The 26674-nt window shown below is 42.8% G+C and overlaps 1 protein-coding gene across 4 annotated transcripts in view; it reads left to right on the top strand.

Annotated features, from left to right (window-relative positions):
* Positions 1-26674, top strand: part of DDC (dopa decarboxylase) — a 208367-nt gene that overhangs the window by 129434 nt on the left and 52259 nt on the right. For all 4 annotated transcript variants that reach the window (XM_061589210.1, XM_061589212.1, XM_061589211.1 and 1 more), the window contains 2 exons: positions 15023-15089; positions 21302-21396. In XM_061589210.1, coding sequence (XP_061445194.1) covers positions 15023-15089; positions 21302-21396 — 162 coding nt within the window. The remainder of the gene's footprint in view (positions 1-15022; positions 15090-21301; positions 21397-26674) is intronic.

Genomic DNA, 26674 nt, shown 5'->3' with positions numbered 1-26674 from the left:
ATCACTAATGAGGAAGATTCCATTTAATCATTTTAGTAGACATACATTATTGTTTAATATAACCTTAATACATATTCAGAGATGTAGGTTTCATTAGAAGGTAGGTACCGGTGGGCAAAGCAATCCAACTCAGGGGAAACAGTCGTAAGTAGTGCTGGCGCAAGAGAAGCCGGTGTAAAGTTTTGTCACATCCAATTGCTGTTCAGGAGCCTCTGGGAGCTGTGTGCAGGGACCAGAAACTAAAAGCCTGCTCTCTCAAATACCCCTCTCCATTGACTTCTATTGTATTTATTTTCTTAGACTGATGTTTTTCCTAGCAGAAATTTTGCCTGAATTGGGACTTGCAGGAGCGCTCTGAACACGAGTTGGATGTGGCCTAACTTCCCTCCCCTTGGCCTCATCCTTTTTTCAGGATTTACGCACTTACACTGGCTTTACTTAAGCTGCTGTCTGCTGAGGTGGCTGAGCCAGGCTGGGCCGGCTGAGCCCTGGCTAAGCTGGGCTGAAGGACTTATGCCGGCATACCCAGCTGAGCCAGGTCCCAGCCACATCAACTCTCCTCAGCCTGGCCTCAATGCAGGTTGGATTTCATCCTAAGCAGTTGTTCTGAATTGTTTTCAGTTTACTTTTCATCAAAAAAATTGGATGATAATTTGGCCATTAAAGCAGAATGAATTTATGAAGTCATTCAGGATATGAACCAGCTCCAACTGTTCAATTAATTATGATATTATCATCATGATGTGCCAGAATCATCATCACCAAACAGGTTTTTAAATTGTACTAATAAGATTGTTTACTCTTTTGGTTCATTTTCTTTTTCAACAAACAATATTAACAAAACATAAACATGGATTTTTGCATGGTTTACCATTTCAGTTTTTAGATAAAGGTAAACTTCTTTTAAAAACAAAATGTAGGCAATTTCAACCCAGTCAACATGAGAAACTTAAAATATTGTTAACTCAGTCTACTTCTTTTTCTTCACTGTTGTCTTCCTTGTTCATTGTCTGGAAAAGAAATACAAGCTTCTCTGCTTTTTCATTTCCCAAGTTATTTCCCAGTTTAGAATGAATTAGTCCAAAGGAAGAAAAAATTCTGCAGAATTCTGCAGAGAAAACTGTTAAGAGCTAGATTACCACTTCAGTGGTCTCTTCTTCAGATCTGTTCCATCTACTCAAATTCTCTATTAATAACCTCTATTTTTGCACATAGAGAGAGGCAAGACCTAGAGAGAGTGTGTGTGTGCATGTACACCCACCTGCAGAATAGGACTGATCAGATTATCTCCCATCTCCATGAACTCCTGTTAAGATATTCATAGAATATAATTAGAAGTTGTATAATTAGTATTCATGATGATATCTTTGACCTAGGCTTTTTTTTAAGAATAGTTTTAAGAAAATTTTGAAATCTGATTTAAATTTTTTAAATCCAATTTAAATAAAAAATTCAGTTTAAATAAAAACCATCAGATTTAAATAAAATACATTTTTAATTTTTTAAAAAATCATTGGTTTTGGCATTGAATGTTTTGTCTCTAGTTTGACACCAGAACCTTACGCAGGTCTGCCCAAAGTGCAGTAGTGTGAGTTTTTTTCACCATTTCTGGGAGAGGTGTGGGGAGGATTAAAGTCAGTGGCGGTTGCACAGCCCTTAATGTATTGTTAGCCCCAAGGGACTAGCTTTTTTGCACTGTTCTTTTTCATCTGTTCCTTTCTTATCTTTGCAAGGTCAGTTTAATGAATTCACGACTATCAACTGGAGTTAATCTATACCAGGCCTTCACTTTGTACACAAGAAATGTGTTAGCTAAAATTTAAGCTGAATATTCTCAAACAGCATACTGTAGAGCTGGAAAAGGTTCAGAAAAGGGCAACCAAAATTAGCAAAGAGCTGGAGCAACTCCCCTATGAGGAAAGGTTACAACATTTGGGGCTTTTTAGCTTACAAAAAGGCAAGTAAGGGGGGATATGACAGAGATGTATATAATTATGCATGGTGTAGTGAAAGTAAGCAGGGAGTTTTTCTCACTCTCTCGTAATACTAGAACCTGAGGCTGAGCAATTAGAAGATTCAGGACAGACAAAAGGAAGTACAGTAGGGCCCCACTTTTTGGCATTCCGCTAATACGGCAGCTAAAATTAGAGTAAGGCCCCACTCATACGCAGTTGTTCTGCTTTTACGGCGTTTTTTGGGTGCCGGGCACCATTTTATTGACAGAGTTCCGCTTTTAGGCAGGTTTTGCTTTTAGGCAGGAGTCTGGAACGTAACCCGCCATATGAGTGGGGCCCTACTGTACTTCTTTACACAGCACATGGAACTCAATCCTGCAAGATGTAGCAATGGTCACCAACTTCAATGGCTTTAAAAGAGGATTACAGAAATGCATGGACATTAAGGCTATCAATGGCTACTCGTGATGGTTATGCTCTCCCTCCACTGTTGGAGTCCGTATGCCTCTGAATACCAGTTGATGGTAGGGATAGGGGGAGAAATTAGACTCAATTCCCATTTGAAGCTGAATCTACCATGTTCTGAAACAATGTGAAAACTGAAACACAGGCATACTTAAATTTCATTTACCTGAAATTTGTGATGTAGCTCTAACAATGCATATATTAGGGGAAAATGCTTGCAAAGATGTGCACATTAGTCAAAACAGCATACAAAATGTGTATATTAGGAGAAATTCACACTAAAATGCTAAAGAATTTTCATGGGGATTTTTTTTAAAAAATTGCTAATTGCTGCAGAAATGTGGAGAACTGAATTTAAGATTGGAAAAGTGAGAAACTGAGAGATCCTTCCATCCCTAGTTGCTGGGAATCGCAAGTGGGTAGAGTGCTGTTACACTGCTTGTGGGTTTCTCATTGGCCACTGAGAACAAGACGGGCCTTTGGCTTGATCCAGCAGGGTTCATTTGATGTTATGTTCTTATGTTCCTTATATCAACCCAAGCTTTGTTATCTTAGTGCAAGGGATGGGGAATCTTTTGTGGCTGGTGGGCCAGATCTGCATTTCTCCGATCCCTGGTGGGGCCACCCACCTAGCAATCACCTGATATCAAAGTGACATCAAGTGATACTTCCCTTTGAAGCCCTGGTTTCTGGGACTTCAAAGCGAACCCAAAGGCACACTTCAATCTGCTTAGGATGGAAGCATGTCTTCAAATGCCTCCCCAACCACGGCAGAGAAGCATGGAGAGGATTGATGGTGTGTTCTGATCAGCCCGTCAGCTGAAGGGCAGACGGGACTGTGCCTTCAAATGCCCCTCCCCCTATGCTTCTTCCTTAGACATTTGCAGTCTGAAGGAGAAACATGCACAGTGTAAAAGGCTGCTTATCAGCTAATGCTAGCTAGTGGGCGGATGTGCATGGTTTAGAGAAAATGTCCTCGAGGGCCCAGTGGTTCCCAACCTTCATGAGTACGGGACCCCCTTTGTAAGCTCAAAAAATTTCATGACCTCCCCCCACTCTAATTGTAATTTTAGTCTCTGTTAATTGAAAAAATGGTGGGTGGCTAAATCACATCTCCAAATATCCCTTTCCATAAAAAGCTCCCTGCAGACAGGGAGATGTTGCCTTATTTTCTTAATGCAAAGGTCCAATCAAATTGGGATCCCTCTTCCCCCCCCCGACAATCTGAAGATGTACAATCCTGTCTCCCAACACCAGAGGGTTACAGTGTTGGGCTAAGACCCAGGTTCAAATTCACACCCAGCCATGAAGCCCACTGGGTGACCTTGGGCCAGACAGAGTCTCTCAGCCTGACATATTTCACAGGGTTGGTGTAAGGATAAAATGGAAGGGGAGAACCATGTGACCACCTTGAGCAACTTGGAGGAAAGGAGGGATATAAATAAACAAACAAACAAATTTCAGCTGCAATATGTGGACCCCAGCCTCAGCCAACCTGCTGAGCTTTTCTAAAATCATCATCATCATCATCAAGAAGCAGCAATGTGTTAGTGTTGGGGATGCTAGATTGTGAAGACAGAAGGGTGGATAGGTTGAAGGAGGGGGGTGAGTGCGTTTAATAATCAGAACTGATAACTTGGTTAGCGTGCACTTGGGGAATGAAAGTGCAGCAGAAGACAGATCAGTGCATGCACAGACACAAACACATCTGCCCCCCTGCAAGCATCTGCAGGCGTGCATGCATTTGGGTATGTGGGAGGGGGAAAACCCTCAACTGCTGCAGTGTCTTGGAGCGAGAGGCTGTGGGGGCAAAATGTACCTGGAAGAAAGGGGGGCATTGGCACACACACGTAGCCTCAGAGATGGGGGGCAAGCAAGTCCTGAGCTTCCTCACTGCTCCTTGGCTCTGTCTGGGTCAAAGGCGAGATCTGGGCAGCCTTGAAAACAAGACTAATTTTTAAAAGGAGGTGGCAGCGAACTAGGAGTCAAGCAAGGCAAGCAGGCTGGCTGTCAGGAAGAAGGGGGCAAAGCAGCCTTTCCTTGTAGCCTTGCTTCTTTTTGCTTCACAAAAAGCCTTCTCCTCTCATTCTGAGTAAGGGCGTCATCAGCGGCGGCAGTGCGAGGAGACGGGATAGTGATCCCTTCTTGCTCCTGGTAGCACCTCCCCCAGCCCCCTTTGGCATCTGCCATGCATGGTAGGCAGATGCCTGCCCTTGACATGCCTGAAAGATACTCTGGCACTTCAAGCAAAGTCCTCCCCTCTTGTTTGGTGCAAGGGGGGGTGTCATCTGCAGCGGCAGTGGGAAGCAGACAGCGTCTAGGGAGTGAAGACTTAAAAAAAAATATGTACTGTTTGCTGCCCCCTGAGGGTCACAGCCCCCAGGTTGGGAACTACTGATGTAGATGAACATTGGCTTTATCGGCTTGGCAATCTTGAAAGATGGGGGCGGCTAGCTGTTCAAACTGTTACACATTCTGTCAATTTTTGAAGAGTAAACTGCAGCAGCACATTGCTTGTTTGTTACTTATCGAAACCTGGGACACATTCAACTTATCAGCTTGGGACACAATCCACCACTTCGTCTGTGTCCACACTAGGGCATTCGTGCACACATGGGTTGTTTCTGTGTGTGCATTTATGCATCGTTGTCAACTCCGCACATAAACACTTTCAATTGTATGCCTCCAAAATCTGTCTCAATGTTTCCTGTCCACACTAGTGGACTCTGTGGTGTTGTCCCCATCACAAGCTCTGGAAACCTGAAGTTCATTGCAGGCACGTGCACAGGCAGTTGTTTAGCTCTGTCTGCACTTTAATTTTTTTAAATTAAATATGAGATTTCTGATATACCAGATTTGGAAAAAAAAAGTCATAAAAATAATAATTTTTAGAATTGTGTCTCTTGAACAAAAGAGCAGTTTTTGCTCCAAGCCAGGGAGCCTAAGGTCCATTTTGGGTATGCAGGCTGGTATTTGTTTACTTGTGTGCAGATAGTTTTACATTTTTAATGTAAATTTGCTGATTTATCAGATTTGCACAAAAAAGCAGTCATTTTTTTTAAAAAAGTGTGTTGCTCCAAGCCAGGGAAGAATTTGGAGCTGCTCACATGAAAGGCTGCCCCTTCCTTTCCTCCCCTTTTCCTTTTCTGCCTCCTGTACCTGCAAGGGCAATTTTTCATTTTCTTTTTAGGACAGCTGCTTTATGTAACAACAGTTTTGTGCAAACGAGCTGTGTTAAAAATAAAAGTAAAAATACTGTGACAATGTCTTCAGCAACTGGTGCAAAAGGGCAGGCTGCATCCTTTTCTGTGGGCAGATAGAAAAAAATGGTAGGGGATGTGGTGACAGTCGCCCAATGACATGTCACCACACATGTAAAAAGCCCACCCACACAATGCAGTTCAGAGTGTTCACAGTGAACATGTGATTGTAGACTGGATTTTCTTCCTTTATCAAATTATCTGTCGATTGGGAAAATTCTAGTTTAGTGGAGTGGTGGGGGGAGTGCAGGCTGCCCCTTGGATGAGGAGGATGTTGTGTGGATGCCACAAACAGAACAAAACAAAACAAACACAAGCAGGTTCAATTCCACATTAAACTTCAGGGTGAACAAGTTCTTTTTAATCCTGACTTCAGTAGTTAAAACATTTGCTTATGGCCAAACTGAACATTATTTTTATTGTGTAGCTACAGAGGATGGCAAGTTTTTTCCCATTAACTACAGGCACAGGGCCTCTTTAGTTTGCACTAGGACCCCAAGCACATGGCAGGAATGGGAGCTTCTGTTCCAAAGGTATTGCAATGTGACTGTGTGAACTTTGCCAGGACTGTGGCTGGGAAGGAAAGAGTTAAATCTTCCCTCCTCATGCACTGTGGTTCCAGCGCAAATATGGATTTCCCCCCTCCGCCCAAGCCTGCAAATTAAAGAGATAAAAAACTTCTCACATGTTTCCTAGCTGTATAGATTGGATTCTGCTCTTGGTTTTTTAAAAAATGCAACAGGCGTTGCATTGCAACATGCCTGACCATTTGGCATGATATTAATTCTGTACATGAAAGTATGCAGCCTGCTCTTTTGCTTTAAAGGACTTGTAGATTTGGGGTTCTATTTATGTTTATTTTTCCTCTTGTGAGATAGTTTTCATTGCAGTTGTTTGAATTTGATTGTTTAATTGTTTTATACCCCACTATGAGATCAGTTATAATGAAGGATAGGTTAGAAATATTCTTAATAAATTTTTCCTTAATCAGAGCAAGATTGTTGGACAACGCCTAGTTCAAATAAGATACAAATAGGGCCTATTAAATATCAAACAATATTTGAATTGGGCAGTTTTTGGGGGGAAAACTTTGTTTGTTCCTGGCCTTGGTAATTTTACTTTGCAGAATTCCCCATCCTCCTCTTCCTTCTGCTCCTTGCAACCTGTCAGGATTGCAATAACCACATGTCATGTAGGCATTCTAAAAGTGCAACTGAGCATGAAGAGACAGTAATGGGATAGACCTATACACTGGATTTTTGCCAGTTGTATTGCTGTTAAAGTAACAGGATCCCTACCAGAAGAAAAGATTGACAATCCTGTCTCCAAAGACTGGTAATGATCCTTGAATTATTTTAAAGCACATATATGAGAACGGGAGCGGTGTGCAAATATTTGTGTGAATGTATTGTGAAGGCTGTGAACTGTATCTGCATGGAGGGGTGCATCCATGTTAATTAGGGAAATCACACAGCCCATATTGATCATTATAGTATATCATAAATATATGCAGGGCCCAAATTCCCCCGAATTTTCAGCACAAACTAGAGACTGTGAGGGAACCAGAAATGGAAGGAAACCAGTTTCTGTGCACCTTGTCTTCATGCAACTGATGAACTGGAGTTAGGTCTAGAAAGGTTTATGCCTGAATAAATTTCTTAGTGTTCAGTGTACAATAGGGCTGTTGGTTGTATTAATTACACTGGGTGTTGTGTTGTTTTGTTTTACAATAATTTATGTCCTCCATATTATTTTATGCCTGGAGTACTACAAAGCTTCTGGTTATGGGCCTCTAATAAATGTAGAGGTGAGGCCCTGTGCTCAGCCAAATGCTATCATTTCCTGATTGATGCAGAGTGAGAGCAGCAATGCTATATTTAATCCTATCATCTGATTCAATCCTATCATCACGCCTAGGGCCTCCTCGAAATTGTCAGCTCCATTTGCAAGAGGCAGCCTGTCCCTGCTCCTGATGTGATTACACTGTTGTAATATGGGTTCCAAATTGGGTTAGAGGCATTGGCTGGTACTGACACAGCATAAAAAACACCCCTTCCCTACCCAGGACAACAGATGCTTTATAGCTTTTGGAAATAGATTCAAGGAGCTTCAAGGTCACACATCTCTACAGGAAAGACATCCAGGACAATGAAATCCAGCAGAGCTTCATCACATGTGTGCATCTCTTGTAATGGTATAGATTGAACTGATTATTGGGACCTGTGTATAACTGCAGTAAGAGAACATTGGCACCAAGATGTTGTATCTTTAATTTGGTTCTAGTGGTTTCCACTGAAATCAATGTTTGCCCTGGTTTGCATGACATGCTAAGCCAAACCTTGGCTTTCTAGGACTGTGTGAATGTGCAAGCTCCTAGAGAGTTGCTCACAGCCGCTTTGCTTCTCCCTGGTCCTCTTTGCAACCATGACCTAAGCCAAGGTTTGGCACAGAATGCTGCCTCATGGTTAAACGCTCTGCTCAATAACCACAATCTTTGGCCAAGAACAAACACTTAAAAAATAATAATAATCTGTTATTCATCTTGAAGTTTGCACATGCTTCATTTAAAGAACTAATTTACATTTGCAAAATGTTCAGAACCATTTTTGTGCTAATAATAAATTTGCAAAATTTCTTAGGAACATAGAAAGTTGCCTTATGCGGAGTCAGACCATTGGTCCATCTAGCTCAATATTGTCTACACTGACTGGCATTGGCTCTCCAGGCTTTCAGGCTGGATACTCTGCTAGCCCTACCTGCAGAAGCCAGGGACTGAACTCGGGGCTTTCTGCATGCAAGGCAGATATTCTTCCACTGCGCTACAGCCTTTCCCTTTCATGTATATACAAATGTGACCCCACGTGGATGGGTGCACGTTCAGATTTATCCAAAATGATCAGAGATTGGAACGTTATTTCCAGTATATGCCTATATCTTTATTTATAGTTTGTGTAACAAATGAAGGAGTCCAAGGAGCATGGTTCTCCCTAACCCTCATTTTATTCTCACAAAAACCCTGTGAGGGAGACAGTGACAGGCCCATGCAGGTTCATGGTTAAGTGGGAATTGAATCTGGGTCTCCCCAGTGCTAGCCCAACACTTGAAGTTTGCCATTACACACACCTGGGAGCAAATTTAGCCACAAATTAATGAGTATGTTTACACTTCACTATTTAAACCAATTTGAAACCAGTTTAATTGTTGCACTTTCCCCAAAGGCCCTCCTTTGTACTGTACCTCTGGCTAGCAATATTTGTCAAAGAATTGAAATTTGCATTATTTATATATTTGCATTATTTATATGCCGCCCAATAACTAAAATTGTCTGGGCACCTTTCAATAAAAGCTAAAAACAGTTGCAGGCAGAAATAAAACCCTAAACCCATATAATCTAATGGACCGTAAAACCAGCAATGAAGGAAACCATTAAAAAAAGCTGACAGCAGTACCAAAGATTTACATGTCTTTAAATTTCAGAGATATCCAAAGGGTCTATGAGTTACTAAAAAATTATAAAACTGAAGAGACTGAAAAGCCTGGGAAAATAAAAGCATATTTTAAAAAGGTAAAGGTGTCCCCGCACTTGTAGTGCGAGTCGTATCTGACTCTTAGGGTGACGTCTTGCAATGTTTACAAGGCAGACCGTATATATGGGGTGGGATTGCCAGTTCCTTTCCCGGCCTTTCTTTGAGTGGACCTCGACCCCTTTTACCGGAGATTCGACTTCCTCCTTCCATTGGAATCGAACTCCGGCTGTGAGCAGAGCTTCGGCTGCGTTACTGCCGCTTACCACTCTGTGCCACAGAGGGTCTTAAAGCATATTTACCTAGCACCAAAAAGATCAGAATATAGACGCTCGGTCAGTCTGTCTGAGGATGGTGTTCCATGATTATATGATAGAGCCACTGGTGCCCCAAGACTTTATCATGTCTGGTCAAAATTATTCTGTTGATTTTTGCAGCATTACGTAAAACCTGTTTGACTGGAGATGACAACTCTGAAAAAAAACTAAAGTCTATTTTCCCAAAGAATAATGGGCAGAAAGTGAGAACGACAGGGAATGGATTATTCTTTAAGTGTTCCTTTTTGCATATGCATGTGCCTTCCTTCCAAAGCATTTATGGAGTATGGACCATTTAAGATAAGAGAAAGGGAATCATAGGAAATGAAAGCTTATTCATTTATTTACATATTTGTATATATTTGGGAAAGAGGAACAGGAATTCTACTGTAAAACTCTCAAAATAAGTAACAACAAAAATAACACTAGGCTGCAGTGTTCAGTGAATGTCAGGTTTCAGTTCTGCCAAGATAAGGAGCTAAGAGTCTCCTTAGAGGAAGAATAGGGGTTGCAGGGCTCCACTCTGCCAGTGACCCTAATGAGCTATCTGATCTAGATATTCCTGCCCCAGTACTGGAGGTTTTCAATCACACCAGCCAAGGCTGCATTAAGGTGGCTGGGGGCCCTGGTGCACTTGCATGATTAAAAAAAAAAATCTTACTGAATTAATGCTTATTTATTTGTTTTATTAGTTGTATTTGTATACTGCAACACATGCATACTCATATCTGAATGGTGTGCAGTTCTGAAAAACCATTAATTAAACGGCAATAATAAAATAATGGCAGATTATACACTTGAAAAGGCTAGAATGAAATAAATGTTGTAATTAGGGGCCTAAAAATTAAAACTGTGGGTATGTGTCTAATATCAGATGAAATGACAATGAGTTCTACAAAGCAGAAGGCTTTCCTTACAATTGACCTTTTGTTGCCTTTGCTATTGCAAAGTCATTGACTATGTCCTCAAAATCTACACTGTTTCTGCACTCATCAGCACCAAAGCATTCAGTCTTGCATTCAGCATTTTTCCCTCAGTTCATTTTTTATATGTGCCATTTTTGAAGATGATTTGCTGATGGGATGGCACAAGTAAATTCTGAGGGCAACATCTACATTTGGAAAAACACTGTCCGTTTTGTTATCTCTTGTAATTTTTAAGGATTGAAGAAGCAAACACTTGCAAAGCTTTTAAACGGAATAAATTCTTCAGAAAGGATTTATCAAGAACTTTGGGGTAACGTTCAGAGGTGGTCTACCTCTGATTATGCTGAGGAAGGACAAACAATAGAAAAGGGTTATTGGCTTCAAACCCTGTTTATGGGTTTCCTGATGCATCTGGCTGCCATTGTGGGAAGCAGGATGCTAGACCTTTGGTTTCATCACGTCTGGTGGTTCTTATATTCGGACTCACCACCACCACCACCATTGCAATTTTTTAAAAAATATTGTTTCTGGTTTGTTGAGTCTATTTTGCATACTATACTTTTGACAAAAAAAAGCATTTTACCTCACTGTTCAGCTTAAAAAGGCTTCCAGAGTAGTTTATGAAGATCAGCAATAAGACAAATTCTAATCAATAATAAAAATGTAAATGCTTTAACAATCAGCCATCTCTTTTCCACACACTTCTCATCATTGTCACTTGGTGCAGAATCATAGGACCATAGAATCATAGAGTTGGAAGGGGCCTTGTAGGCCATCGAATCCAACCCCCTGCTCACAGCAGGAAATCCACAGCTAGAGCATCTCCTGCAGATAGCTGCCCAGCCTCTGCTTGAAGACATCCAGGGAAGGGGATCCCACCACCTCCCTAGGCAGTCGGTTCCATTGCCGAACTGCCCTTACTGTCAAGAAGTTCCTTCTAACGTCCAATCTGAATCGACGCTCCTGCAACTTAAAACCATTAGACCTAGTCCTACCCTCTGGGGCAGCAGAGAACAAATCTGTACCCTCCTCTATGTGACAGCCCTTCAGGTACTTAAAGAGTGCAATCATGTCATCCCTCAGCCTTCTCTTCACCAGACTGAACATGCCAAGTTCCTTCAACCTTTCCTCATAAGACTTGTTCTCCATACCGGCTATCATCCTCGTCACCCTCTTCTGAACCCACTCTAACTTGTCTATATCTTTCTTAAAATGAGGCACCCAGAACTGAACGCAGTATTCCAGATGAGGCCTGACTAAGGCAGAATATAGTGGGACTATTACTTCCCTCGGCCTGGAAACTATAGCTCTGTTTATGCGTCCCAAAACCACGTTTGCCTTTTTTGCCGCAGCATCACACTGCTGGGTCATGTTCAACTTGCGATCCACTGCAATTCCAAGGTCCTTCTCACACGCACTACTGCTAAGCCGGGTATTTCCCATCCTGTACCCGTGCATTTTGTTTTTGTGGCCTTAATGCAGAATCCTGCATTTGTTTTTATTGAATGTCATTTTATTAATTTCAGCCCAATTTTCTAGTCTATCCAGGTCCCTTTGGATTTTATTCCTGTCTTCCATTGTGTTAGCTATCCCTCCCAGTTTCGTATCATCCGCAAACTTCATAAGGCTTCCCTCCACCCCATCATCTAAGTCATTGATAAAAATGTTGAAGAGTATCGGCCCCAGGACAGAACCCTGTGGCATTCCACTCGAAACCTCCTTCCAGTCCGAAGCAGAGCCACCGACGACCACTCTTTGAGTACGGTTTTCCAACCAGTTGTGAATCCACCGGACAGCATTTCCATCTAGTCCGCATTTGACCAGTTTGCTAATCAAAAGGTCGTGGGGGACTTTGTCAAATGCTTTGCTGAAATCTAGATAGATGACATCTACAGCATTTCCACCATCTACTAGGCTAGTGACCCGATCAAAAAAAGAGATGAGATTAGTTTGATAGGATACTTTCTTGACAAACCCATGCTGGCTCCTACTAATCACAGCATTGTCATCTACATAGTTGCCAATGGACTCTTTTATTATCCGTTCTAATATCTTTCCCAGTATTGAAGTCAGACTGACCGGCCTGTAATTCCCCGGATCTTCTTTTTTACCCTTTTTAAAGAGCAGGACAATGTTTGCCCGTCTCCAATCCTCCGGCACCTCTCCCGTTCTCCAGGATTTCTCAGAGATGATGGCAAGAGGTTCCGAGAGTACATCCGCAAGTTCCTTCAATACTCTGGGATGCAGTTCATCAGGCCCTGGAGATTTGAACTCATTTAGGTTAACTAGGTATTTCCTGACTATCTCCTTATCAATCTCGAACTGCAATCCCGACCCCTTACTGAGATTGCTACCGATGCAAGGTTGCACACTGTTCCCTTTTTGGGAGAAAACGGAGGCAAAATAGGCGTTGAGCAGTTCTGCCTTTTCCTTGTTATCTGTCAACATTTTGCCATTCTCATTGAGCAGCAGTTCCACAGTTTCCTTGATCTTTCTCTTGCTTCGAACATATCTGAAAAACCCCTTTTTGTTGTTCCTCGCTTCCCTCGCCAGCCTCAGCTCATTCTGGGTTTTAGCTTTCCTTACGCTATTCCTGCAAGCCCGAGCCGCTCGTCGGTACTCTTCCTTGGTGATGCGTCCTTCCTTCCATTCTTTGAAGCCAAACACAAACCTCAGGATGCAAAGTCTAACCCTGTTCAGATTAAATTTAGCCAAACTCTTAATTTGAAGAACACTATAAATCACTTCCTATCCCCAAATCTCCAAAAAAAAAATTGGGTGGGTGGGAAGGAGATAACCAAAATATTTAGGTTGGGAAAGGCTGTAATACATCAATTACAAATGTACATAGTGTTCTCTGAACTGACTGACTGCTGCCGCGAACTGCAGAGATAGACTAGGAAACAGACATGGGGGGGGCATGTGATGTTGCTGTAGGTTAAGCATCTGTAAATATGGTAAGTGCGGGTCTATTAGGTGATGTATGATAATTGACTGAGAGAGAAAGGGGGAGTACATGGGTGAGAAGCTGAAGTATGCTGGATGATGATTGGCTGAGTGGCTGGCTGGCTGAAGGTATAAATGGAGGTTTGTGAGTGATGGGGGAGAAGTTGTTGAGTTGGTTGGAGTGAGGTCGTTTGGTGAGGGTTGGTTGGCAGAGTTCTGAGGGAAGTTTGGATTGTATTTTGCTGATATTTAAAGAGTATATATATGAACAGAAACATAAAGAGTGGCCATACGCTTGTGAAACATTCCTAAAGTAATCTTGTTATTTCCTGTTGTTAGTAAATAAATACTTATTTGGTTTACCAAAGGTCTGATCCTTGGCTGGGGAAATATACAGACCAGAAGGGAGGGCAAGGTAATTACCAAGGCTGAACAGAAACTGTATCTAATGGTGGCAGATTTGAAGGGAGATATTGTAACAAGTCAAGTATCCAGAACAACCCAGAGTTGTATGCTTTATATATAAAGATACAAGGGGGTTGGGATAGGCACACAGTCACAAAGTAACAAGCTATAGAGAGACTGAGGCAAGGTCTCTGGGAGTATTGGTTACAGAAAGTAACTGGTGGTGCTGCCTAGCAGTGGGATCTAGTGAGATCTGTGCTAGAGCAGAGTGAGAAACCTTATCAAGGACGGTCCTGACTGGTGGTGCCTAGTGAAAGGCAGTAGCCACAAGCAGGTGGGAACCTGACAGGGAGAACCAGGGAAGGACATCACAGGGCACAGTTGCTCTTTAAGACTTGGGAATTTCTTTATCCTGGTGTTGAAACAATTGACTTCACTCATTAACTAAAAGCACTGAAAAGGAGGGAAAACCAAGACTGGCTCATCTCTTTGTATGTTTTACTTCCTAATTTCCTTAATATAAGGCTGATTTACTTACTTTTTTTACAAAAAAGAAAGCTCAGAGTCTGGGTCTTCTTGCAGGCAGGGCCCTGGTGCAATTGAAGCAATTGCACCATTAATAATATGGCCTTTGCACCAAGTCCCTGGTTTCCTGGATAGCTGTCAGACTCCTTGTCATGCCCTGGACTACAGCAGCAGAGATGATGAACTAGGCAGGAACACTAGAGTTGCTGGCAAAGAGCCCAGTTAGTTACACGTGAGCCTACTTGGGAAGAAATACATGTAACCACCTGCCTGGATAAGGATCTGGCTGAGAAGCTAGAAGGGGTGGAACCTCCATCTCCTGTCTAAGGTCTTAATCTGAGCTGCTTCACTGCTGAAGCAACAGGTCCTTTAGAGCTCCAAGACAAAGCCTCCCACATGGGGAGTGGGGAGTGGATCATAGATCTGTGCTGTGATCATGATCCAGTAGCTCTTCAGTTCTGGAATTATCTCATATTTCATAAAACTAGCCCATATTATCTGTAATCATGTTTAACATGGAGCCAATCTGGACTGGTTTTAGCTGAAATTTGTAATGGGAAATGCTGCATGAATGTTAGTTCTCATATTAGTTCTATGTAGCTAATTTTGTACCATCCAGGAGTATGCTAGTAGTTTTGTTTTTGGCTTGCTGATTAGGTTTTTATTTTTAATTATTGCCTTTTGTTTTTGGTCCTGTAGTTTTGTGCAACGCTTGGAACCACAACATGCTGCTCCTTTGATAAACTGTTAGAACTGGGTCCTATTTGTAAGTCAACAAGTATTCATTTTATCTCAGAGTTGAAAATCAGTTGTTGTAAACCAACTACCATTTCATTTCCATGGAATTTCATATTGTCACATAATTAAATGCTGTTACTCCCACCCCAGTCTCCGAGCGATGCAAGACTTGCATGGGTTCCAGTGCTTACCCAGGGCTTGGTTTCCTTGGAATGAAGGTGACTGGAGACTGTGTTGCCTTTACGATATATGGTTTATCTACACATATATACCCACTGCCTGCAAGGGGAAGAGGACCATCACTGCCCAGGGAGGGAGAGCCATCTGCCTGCTTTGCTGCTGCTGCTTGGCCAACATCTCTGCTCTCTCCTTCTTGGGCTCCTGCTCTGCACGTGGGCACCTTGCAGGACCAGGCTCCAGGTACTCAGCCAGCTGTGCCTGATACTGTTCCACCTGTCCCTTCTCTGGAGGGGATATATAAGCCGGCTGGCTGAGGGGGCTTGGGAGACCCATTGCCTGCTGTCCATCACTTTTGGGCCCCTATTACATCAGTTACTACGGACTGCCGGTTGCTGAAGCCCCTCGGATGCTGCTGTGCTGTCTGAATGTATGAGTGGGTTGTATGAGTGAGTGTGTGATTGTGTGTATATGCCATGAGTTTTATTATTTATTTTATTTTTATCATGTGCCTGGGCGAGAGGACAGTGTTGTGGGAGGGAGGACCAAAGGGGGCCCCTATTAGTGTAGTGACGGGTAATGGGAGGTATGGCGCTGTGAGTAGGACATGCCAGTTAAGGGGAACTCGACCCAGACAACTGGTGGCTGTGACGTGTTCCGGTCCTTCTCACACCCACAGGATTGCTGGTAGTTCTATCAGCCAACCCTCGGATCTCCAGTTGCTGCTTTTCAATGCCAGATCGGTAAATAATAAAACCTCCCTCATCCATGACCTAATTGTGGATGAGGCGGCCGATCTGGCATGTATTACCGAGACCTGGGTGAGCGACCTGGGAGGTATTAATCTCTCCCAGTTGTGCCCACCTGGGTATTCGGTTCAGCATCTGGGTAGATCCGAGGGTCGGGGAGGGGGAATCGCTGTGGTCTATAGAAGTTCCATCCCTCTTGTTAGGCACCCTATCCAGGTGGCTAATGGTCTAGAGTGTCTACACATAACGTTGGGTCAGCGAGACAGACTGGGAATACTGTTGGTGTACCGTCCACCCTGCTGCCCAACAGCCTCCCTAACTGAGCTGACAGAGGTGGTCTCGGATCTATTGTTGCGTTCCCCCAAACTTTTGGTATTGGGGGATCTCAACATTCATGCTGAGGCCGCTTAATCTGGAGCAGCTCAGGACTTCATGACCTCCATGACAGCCATGGGGCTGTCTCAATTTGCTACTGGCCCTACGCATGTGTCGGGGCACACTCTGGACTTGATTTTTGCCTCTGGATTAGGGGATGGTGATCTGAGAGTGAGGAATTTTACATCTATTCCTTTGTCATGGTCAGATCACTGCCTATTAAGGTTTAGACTCACATTGTCTTCTCCCCTCTGCAAGGGTGGAGGACCAATTAAGATGGTCCGTCCCCGGAGACTAATGAATCCTGAGGGTTTTCTGATGGCTCTAGGGAATTTTCCGGCTGATAGAATTGACGGTCCTGTCGAAACCCTGGCCACACTGTGGAATACAGAAATGGCCCGGGCAGTTGACACGATCGCCCCGGTGCGCCCTCTCCGTTGCAGAACTCAATTGGCTCCCTGGTTTACCCCGGAGCTAAGAGTGATGAAGCAAGAAAGGAGACGGCTTGAGTGCAAATGGAGGCGAACTCCCGACGGCTGTAATCATGCACTTGTGAGGGTCTCTACCAAACTCTATGTGAAGGCAGTGAGAGCAGCAAAGAAGCAATACTTTGCTGTCTCTATTCAGTCATCTCTTAACCGCCCAGCAGAACTTCATAAAGTTGTCCGGGGACTTTTACACTCTGGTTCCCAGGACGCAATAACACCATCAATTGCCTGCTGTAATGAGTTTGCGCGACACTTTCGTGATAAGATCATGAACATCCGCCGGGACCTTGACTCCATTATTGTAGCAGTTGATCCTAATGAGGTGTCCAGAGCACAGTCTTGTCCTGTTTTACTGGATGAGTTTCAGTTGGTACAGCTCGAGGATGTGGACAAGGTGCTTGGACAGGTGCGGGTGACCACTTCTGCTCTGGATCCTTGCCCCTCATGGCTAATAAAAGCTAGCAGGAATGGAACAGCCGGCTGGGCCAAGGAGGTGATTAATGCCTCTTTACGAGAGGGAGTGGTCCCATCCTGCCTGAAACAGACGGTGGTGAGACCGCTCCTAAAAAAACCCTCCTTGGACCCTGATAATTTGGACAACTATAGGCCGGTAGCAAATGTTCCATTCCTGGGCAAGGTCCTAGAGCGTGTGGTCGCTCGCCAACTCCAGGCTCTCTTGGATGAAACTGATTATCTGGACCCATTTCAATCGGGCTTTCGGCCGGGGTTTGGTACAGAAACGGCCTTGGTCGCCCTGTATGATGACCTCTGTCGGGAGAAAGACAGAGGGAGTGTAACTCTGTTGGTTCTCCTTGATCTCTCAGCGGTGTTTGATACCATCGACCATGGTATCCTTCTGGAGCGACTTACGGATTTAGGAGTGGGAGGCACTGCTTGGCGGTGGCTCTGCTCCTATCTCGGGAATCGTCTCCAGAAGGTGATGCTGGGGGAACATTACTCGAGTCCCTGGGTACTCCAATATGGAGTCCCACAGGGTTCAGTTCTGTCCCCCATGCTTTTCAATATCTATATGAAGCCGCTGGGTGAGGTCATCAGGAGTTTTGGAGTGCGTTTCCAGCAATATGCTGATGATACGCAGCTCTACTACTCCTTTTCATCTTCGTCAGGTGAGGCTGTTGATGTACTAGACCGCTGCCTGGCCGCGATAATGGGCTGGATGAGAGCTAATAAACTGAAACTCAATCCTAACAAGACTGAGATGCTGTTGGTGGGAGGGCCCTCTGCCCAGATGGTTGACGTTCGACCTGCCCTAGATGGGGTTACACTCCCCCTAAAGGAGCAGGTACGTAGTTTGGGGGTCTTATTAGATCCGCTCCTGTCACTTGAGGCTCAGGTAGCCTCGGTGGCACGGAATGCATTCTACCAGCTTCGGCTGGTAGCCCAACTACGACCCTATCTGGACAGGGAGAATCTCGCCTCAGTTATCCATGCTATGGTAACCTCTAGATTGGACTACTGTAATGCACTCTACGTGGGGCTACCTGTGAAGACGGTTCGGAAACTTCAGCTAGTGCAAAATGCTGCGGCCAGAGTTCTCACTGGGACAAAGAAATTTGACCATATAACACCTGTCCTGGCGCAGCTGCACTGGCTACCGATATGTTTCCGGGCCAGATTCAAAGTGTTGGTTCTTACCTATAAAGCCCTAAACGGCATCGGACCGCAATACCTGGTGGAACGCCTCTCTCGCTATGTACCTACCCGTTCACTACGCTCGACGTCAAAGGCCCTTCTCCGGGTCCCAACTCATAAAGAGGCCCGGAGATCAACAACTAGATCTAGGGCCTTCTCGGTGGTGGCCCCCGAACTATGGAATGCCCTCCCAGACGAGATACGCCTGGCGCCTTCTTTGTTATCTTTTCGGCGCCAGGTAAAAACCTACCTTTTCGCCCAGGCTTTTTAAACATTTTAAATTTAATTTTAAACCTAATATGGATTTTAATTCATAAACTCATGGCAATTCTATTTCGGATTTTTATCATGTTATATTTTTCACACTTGCTCATATTTTAATTGTGATTTTATTTGTTGTACACCGCCCTGAGAGCTTTCTGCTATAGGGCGGTCTAGAAATGTAATAAAATAAATAAATAAATAAATATACAACCTGAGCATAAGATGAAAGGGTTCTCAGGTCTTGCTTCCCCATTAGGCTTCAAGGGGGGAGACTTCCAAGCCATAGCTTGGGGTTCAGCACAGAGAGCGAGGCAAGCCACTCTGTGTCTTTCCACTTTCCCCTCAGACTACCACACACACAGAGACAAGCTCCTGGCCCCATCTCCTGGGGCCCCTCCTGGCCCCAGGAGGAAAGGGGTAATCACTTTCCTGCAAGAGTTCCTATAGCAACAGGATTTCTCTGAACTGCATGTTTAGGTATGAAGATCAGCCCATCAAAAGAACAAAGAAACTGGCCTGGCCAGTTCTATTAACTTATGAAAGGAACTGGTTTGACTAGTCTGGCAGGTCCCTATAATACAAACTACATCTTTTACGGTCACAGGATTATAAACTGGGAGGGACTCACAGATATCATCCAAATCAACCCCACAATCCTATAGCAATAATTTTAGTGAGCAGTGTTTATGCTGTTTAACTAAACAAACAATTATGTGTCAACATTTCTGGGAGTTTTTTTAATTTAGTATGTTTTTAAACTTGTTAAAGCTGAGAGCAGAGTAAAACAATTACCCTGGAGCTTTGGCAGATGACATCATTACTACTTTTCTGAAAAATGTTCTTGAGTTGTATTCCTTCATGTTCCCTCTCCATTACATCACTGCTCATATGCAGTGAGCAATTTAAACACCTTCCTTCATCTTGCACTCTTTCTTGCAGGAAGATTACATTTTCTCAGCACTGGATATGCTATACATTGTGTCTGGGAAAATGTGACTCTTCCACCTGAGAGCCCATTTATTGCTACATAGAACATGGTTGTGGGCAAGTGTCACAAGCACTCACTATTGCCTGTGATGTGTAAAGTGGTGGGCAACATAATGTCTGAGCTTTTTTTGTCACTTAAGTAGATATTGTAATTTATACTTTAAAATTTGACTATTTCCAGAATACAGGCGGGCCCCGCTTATATGGCAGGTTCCGTTCCGGACTACTGCCGTAAAGCAGAAATCACCGTAATGCAGAACCCATTGATGATAATGAGGCGCATTGCGCGAAAATGACATTGAAATGGCATGCAACATTAAAAAGACGCCGTAAAAGTGGAACAAGTGCCTTAATGTGGGGACTTTCCCTTATTGAAAGCCGCCACATTAGCGAATCGCTGTAAAGCGAAGCGCTGTAAAGCGGGGCCCTACTGTATACCATTCATAAGCCTTTTTTAAGAAGCAAACATCAGCAAGACTGCCCCACCATAGCAACATTTCATTGTTTTGTGATCCTTTAGCTTTAAAAAAATTAATGTAGTTCTTTGAAGTCTGCACATTTGCCAACACAGGAGCACATATCTACTCTGAAAATTGGTAAAAGGTTAGGGTAGCAATATTTTAGCACATTTGTATTTCTAGGCCTTCAAAGTAATTTACAGACTAAAAACAAAATCAGAAAACAACACAGAAAAATATGTATTTATTTATTCACTGTATGTTTATAAAATAAAGCTATTTTTGTCTCACTGTTTGTTATCTCCCAGGCATTTTAGCATGTGTTTTATACTGTTTAAATTTTTAAATTGTATTTTAAATTTAAATTATAAGATCTGTTTTTAAATTGTATTTGTTTTAATGTTTTTAGTTACTGTAAACCGCCCAGAGAGCTTCGGCTATGGGGCGGTATAAAAGTACAATAAATAAATAAATAAATAAATATGTGGATTGGATATTGTGCTGTTACCTTTAAATGAATACTAGAAGAATATCCATATTAGTCTGTTGCAGGAAAAAAGAATGGAGTTTTATAGCACCTTAAAAATTAATCCATGAATTGTGCCACAAGCTTTTGTAGCAAGATTATTATTGTTACTACTGTTATTATTGTTAAATTTATTGCCCACCTTTCACCAGTAGGTCCAAGGGTGGGTCACAAGAATATAAAATACATTATTAAAAATAGCGTAAAACAAATTGCTTTCACAACTAGAGAGGATCCTTAAAATGTATATCTTACAAGTTCATGCCACAATATTATTGTCAGTCTTTAAAGGCCATAAGGTCGTTTCTGTTTGAATAGGGAAATTTTGTGTAAAGGCCAAAATACATGTGAGACTTGCACTTCCTAACTATTTTGATTACTGCCCAGAATTAGCTTTACAATTTTTAGTTGTGTTATGCGACAATTTATTTTTTAAAAAAGGACATTCTGCAATGTCTTTTTTTAAAAAGGGTATTCTGCAAACAGCAACCCAACTCCACCCATGATGCTGATTAGATGAATTATAAAAAATATTCTTGTTCCTAAGATTTTTTTCTTTCTAGGTAATGAGGAGAATATTTGGATGCATATTGATGCAGCCTATGCTGGGAGTTCATTCATCTGCCCTGAATTCCGCTACCTTTTAAATGGAGTGGAGGTAAGCAATAGTCATGGAAATTCAAAATGAAATTCAAGTAGAATCTTTAGTTGCTAACCCCTGATTTTACAACCTTTATAATCATACCTGATACAGTGGAAAGCTGGGTGGCTTGGCAAGATTTTGCTTCCATTTCTCTCCTTTAATGCAACTGAAAATAGACAGGTAAGATCACACCTTTCTGTCTTGGTGCATTTATTCTGGCAGTAGCATATCATTTGAATAGGATATCACTTGAACACATAAAATCAAAAGTACATAGACTCAAATGGTACAATCAATCTCCCAGAAAAACCTGTGGATCAGCTGTGTAAACTTAGGCCTAAGCATACTGGATTTTGTATATCTACATCCTATTCAAACATTATGTTCCTATATTAAAAACAGCCGCCACCGGGATCATATCACCCCAGTGCTGGAAGATCTGCACTGGCTACCAGTTGTGTACCGAGCCCAATTCAAGGTGTTGGTGTTAACCTTTAAAGCCCTATATGGTGTTGGTCCAGTTTATCTAAAGGAGCGCCTCCAGCATCACCAAATATGCCGCCTGACGAGATCTGCCTCACAAGACCTTCTCTCGGTCCCACCAGTTAAGACAGCTAGGCTGGTGCGGACCAGAGAGAGGGCATTCTCAGTTGTGGCCCCCACCCTCTGGAACTCTCTGCCATACGACCTTCGCCATGCCCCCTCCCTGGTAGGTTTCCGCCAAGGATTGAAAACTTGGTTGTTTCAGCGGGCATACAAGTCTCCTAGATAATTTTAGTTCACAGTGTATAGATGTAGGTCGGTGGATTATAATTGTTTTATATGTTAAAACTGTATTATATGTTGTATTTTTAATTATGTATGCCGCCTAGAGTGGCCGTTCATTTGGCCAGATAGGCGACCTAAAAATAAAATTTTATTATTATTATTATTATTAACATCTGGTAACCATGGGTGCCATTCGTTCACTCCAGGGAGGGCATACTTTCACTCCAGTTCCAACAAACACTATATAACTATGCTCTCCTTAGAGATGGAAGAGGTTTAGGTTAACCTTAGGTTAAGATTTCCTAAAGCTCCTAAGCTCCTTTAAACCTGTGTGTGGTCAGCCACATATGGAATCTGCAAGATCTCCTGGGCTGCTTTCACACATGGGCCTTAGGGCTTGTTCACACAGCAATTGAATATGAGATCGAGGCTGGCTGCATTCCCTTTTAATTTGCAGCGATCGCATAACATTTTTTGGAAAGGGAGGGCGAGCCGCTACATTTCCCTTTAAATGCGAATCAAACCAATCTGCTGAAAATCTGAATAGTAAGGAAAAAACTGCCTCTGCTTCGCTGCATCCTGCTCATGTAGTCGCCTTATTCTGATGTTTCCTGCTGGGGGTGGTGGATCATAACTTGCACATACTCCCCTTTCTCCACCCCACTAAACTCCCCATCAACTCCATTTCATTTCCGTCTGCTAAGCCGGCCACTTCCACCGCTCTAGCCTTCCTTTCTGCCCCTTCACTCCCCCCCATAACGTTAACACAGGTTTGTGGGTGTGCAAAAGGGCGACGTTAATGTTCCCCCAAGTGCAAGCAAAATAAACATCTGGGTTGTTTTAGGCTGGGAGGAAAAGAACACAACTTATAGTGTGTGCGCTCACACACACACACACACACAGATCTGTCTGCCTGGAGGGAGAGAACCTGATTTCCCCTTCCTTACATTCCCTGATTTTTAGCTCCCCCTCCCATCCCCATCAGCTGTTGGGCAGGAAAAGAGAGGCTTTTCAGCCCAAGGATGCTCAGTTAAAAACCTCTCTAAACTCTGTTTGTGTAATATCGCAAAATTGCCATTGTGGAAATATTATTAATTTAACATTTTATTTTATGGTTGATCGCAAAATAGTAGATTAAAAAAAAACAAATGTGAGAGGAATACCCCAGTTTACTATCAGAAGCAGAAATGAAAGAAGGCTCCCTGTCTCTCTGTCACCTGCAAAGTTGTCCTACTTTGCTTTCACTCCCTCCCCCACCTTTCATGTCAATTCCCCCCCCCCCCAGGCTTCGGAGAGGCATGTAATTGACAAGAAACAATGCCACTGACAAAAAAACACCTCTTCAATAGCAAAATCGATACTTGGGAGGGTGTAAACATGTAAGAGATCTCTCTCTGTAGAAGTAGCAACATGGGGGAGAGAGGGAGAAGGGTAGTAATGACTTCGGGGGAGCCCTGAGTGCATAACAACTAACAACTTCAATGGTCTATCTGTCGGGAGGAACCTCTCTATGGTTATCAGTGATGCATTCTGAGCAGAGGGTAAGCACTGTTGAGGGTTACTTCTGAGTAAACAAGGACCAGGTAGTTGCTTGAGGCTGCAGAAGGCACACACTCATGCTTCCACTAAAAAATGCATTTCATAAATACTTTGAAAAGGGGTGGTTCCCCCCACGCTCTTCCCGCTTCAGTGTGCAATTGACAATGAAAAAAACTGCCTCCCCTTCTCCATTGGCAATACTCCAGAGGGAGTAAACATGCAGATTTGGGGGCAGGGCAACCAACAGTGATACTACCCTTTCCAGAGAAACACCATGTGAATTGAAAGTAAAAATAAACGTATTGGAAGCTGGGGAGTGTAAACCTTCCAAAGCTATTGCGATGGCAAAAGGTGCATATTTACTATGAAGTTAAGCTCCCGTGTGAATCAGCCCTTACTGTGGCTGCTTTCACACATGGGGCTAATAGCGCTAGTTTAACAGATAAAAAAGTTAGCGCTTCTGTCCTGATTTTTAAAATCCTTTTCACACTGCAGTACCTCTTGCAATAAGGAACAGTACTTTTTCAGCCGATATAGTGACATTTCACGCAACTGTCTTTCACACAGCTTGTTTTCGTCCCTCACCCATGCACACTGTTCCCCACTGTGTAGGAGGTCTAAGATCTTGTCCCGTTGCCATGCAAGCCTTCTCCCTTTAGTATCTGGCTTTTAAAATTGTTTTAGTTGTATCAAGACAGTGGTGTGTGGGAAATGCTGCTGCTATCTGTGCCGATGCCGGAATACTGGTACAACATTCGTCAGGAAAAAAAATATTGCGTGACTAAAATTCAGGAATGCACTGCATGCTGGGAAGCCTGTTACGTGAGCAGCAGCAGCAGCTAGCGAAAAACTCCCACAATCTTCTGGGTTCCCAGTCTTGCTAACGGATTATTTCTGGTATCATTTATTGCGGAAATTAGTGCTATACTTGCATTACATTCCACCAGAATTCCGGAGCTACCCGGTATGTCATGTGAAAGCTCAAATATAATGCGCAAATCACCAGGTAAGAAATCGTCAGAATAACAGAATAAAGTGCAGTGTGAAAGCACCCTGTGTCACTTTTGAGGATTAAAATGGTAGCACTTATGTCCTGATTTCTAAAATTCTTTTCACGCTGCAGTACCTGTAGCATTAAGGAACAGTGCCTTTTTTGACCAATATACCGGCATTTCGCACAAATGTCTTTCACACAGCTGTAATGAACAAAGTCTTGTTTTCATCCCTCACTCGTTATACACATGCGCACTGTCGTTCCCCCTTAATTCACTCTATGAGTTAGTGACTGGACACAGGGATATGTGTAAGAAAAGGAGAAAGCAGAAGCTGCTACTTGCATCTACCCCAGAATATCAGTACAAAAATAAACAGGTGCAAAATAAATAAAAATTGATGCGTACCAAAGGGGCAGGAATGCATTGCATGCAGGGATCCCTGTCATGTGAACAGCTGCAGCAAGCACAAAACTTCCATATTTTCTGGGTTCCCAAGCTTGCAAACAGATTGTTTCTAGAATAATTTATCACAGAAATGAGCACTAAAGTTCCTCTGTGTTCCACTAGATTTGCAGAACTAGCTTTTATGTTGTGTGAAACATCAAATAAAATGTCCAGATTACTAGGTAAGAAATCATCAGAATGTTGGAATAAAGTGCAGTGTGAAAGCAGCCCTCAAAATAAAATTTGGAGAGAATGAGTGTAGTCTCTATTGTTGTTAAACTTTATATGGCATTTGACAGGAGCCCAAAGAGCTTGCAATCTAAATTTTGAAGACAGGGACAAAAAGAAGAAGGAAGAAAAGCAAGGAAAGAGCCATGACCCATGTGTAGGCTTTGTATGTGTAACAGTTGATTTGGGACTGTGGCTGGGTTATTGGTTAGGTAGAAGAAGCCCTTGTGAGCGTAAGCCTGTTGCTCAGTTGCCTATACGTATTCTTCCTTTTTGCTGGCACTGCCTGCTGTCTCCTAGCCACAACCATAAATACTGGAAATAAACAGATTGGCAGAAAACCAATGGAGAAAGATTCCCTTGATCTTTCCATGGGCTAATGCTGGAATGTCTACTCTGAATCGCCCTCTGCCCACAGAAGGGCAGAGCAGCACAGAGCTATAATAACAGGTGGAAAAGGCTGTCTTTCTACACTGTTATATCTATGTAGATATTGTCAAGCAATTATTTGAAACAAACATGATCATTTAGTGACCACTTTCCTTGCTTGCATCTAGTCTGAACAGTCCATGCAGAGCCACCAAATAGTATTCTGTTTCACATAGTATAAATAGTTGGCTTTCTTCTTTTTTAAATTTTTCAATAATGCCCGGCTGCTTTGCATGTGCTTCCTTAGATAAGGGCAGTGCAATTTCCTGAGTCTCTTTCCAGGCTGCCAGATAAACTCCTTGTCTTCCTTGTCAGTACAGAAAAAATATTACTGTTTGCTGAATAATGCCAGTGGGTAAAAGCTAATAAAGAAAAAGAAGCGAAAAAGTCCTAACCAATAAACCATCCCTGTTTCTCATTTTTATCAACAAAGCTTGCTGTAATTTCCTGTGTAGGTTTTATTGGCTCCTGAAGGAAATGAATCATCACTTGCAGTGTTGCTAACCTTCAATGTAGCAACCATTCAACAGATCTAAATAGATTTCCTACCCCTAGCCATATGCCCCCCCAATAGGGTAGTTCAATGGTTCTTGACAAAAGACCTGTATATTAATAAGGAAGCTGATGAAATTGGATTGTACTTAGGCAAAACAGACAAATGTTGATGTTCCAAAGCACTGTACCATTCATACTACAGATACTTTCAGAAATCAACAAAATCAACTTACATGATTTGTTAACTTTGCAAAATGGGGTTTGTGACATGAAAATCCTTGTGGGGAAAACCTATAGAGCTGCCACTCGGTGATGGAGGATTGCTACCTAGGGAAAATGGGAAAGGCTATACTGTGTTTATCAAGGAGAAAGACGTTTCTGTCACCAGGGCCAAG

Source organism: Rhineura floridana, chromosome 11, assembly GCF_030035675.1.
Source record: "Rhineura floridana isolate rRhiFlo1 chromosome 11, rRhiFlo1.hap2, whole genome shotgun sequence".
Taxonomy (NCBI): domain Eukaryota; kingdom Metazoa; phylum Chordata; class Lepidosauria; order Squamata; family Rhineuridae; genus Rhineura; species Rhineura floridana.
The sequence above is the reverse complement of the archived record's forward strand: the minus strand, read 5'-3'. Positions and strand labels throughout refer to the sequence as shown.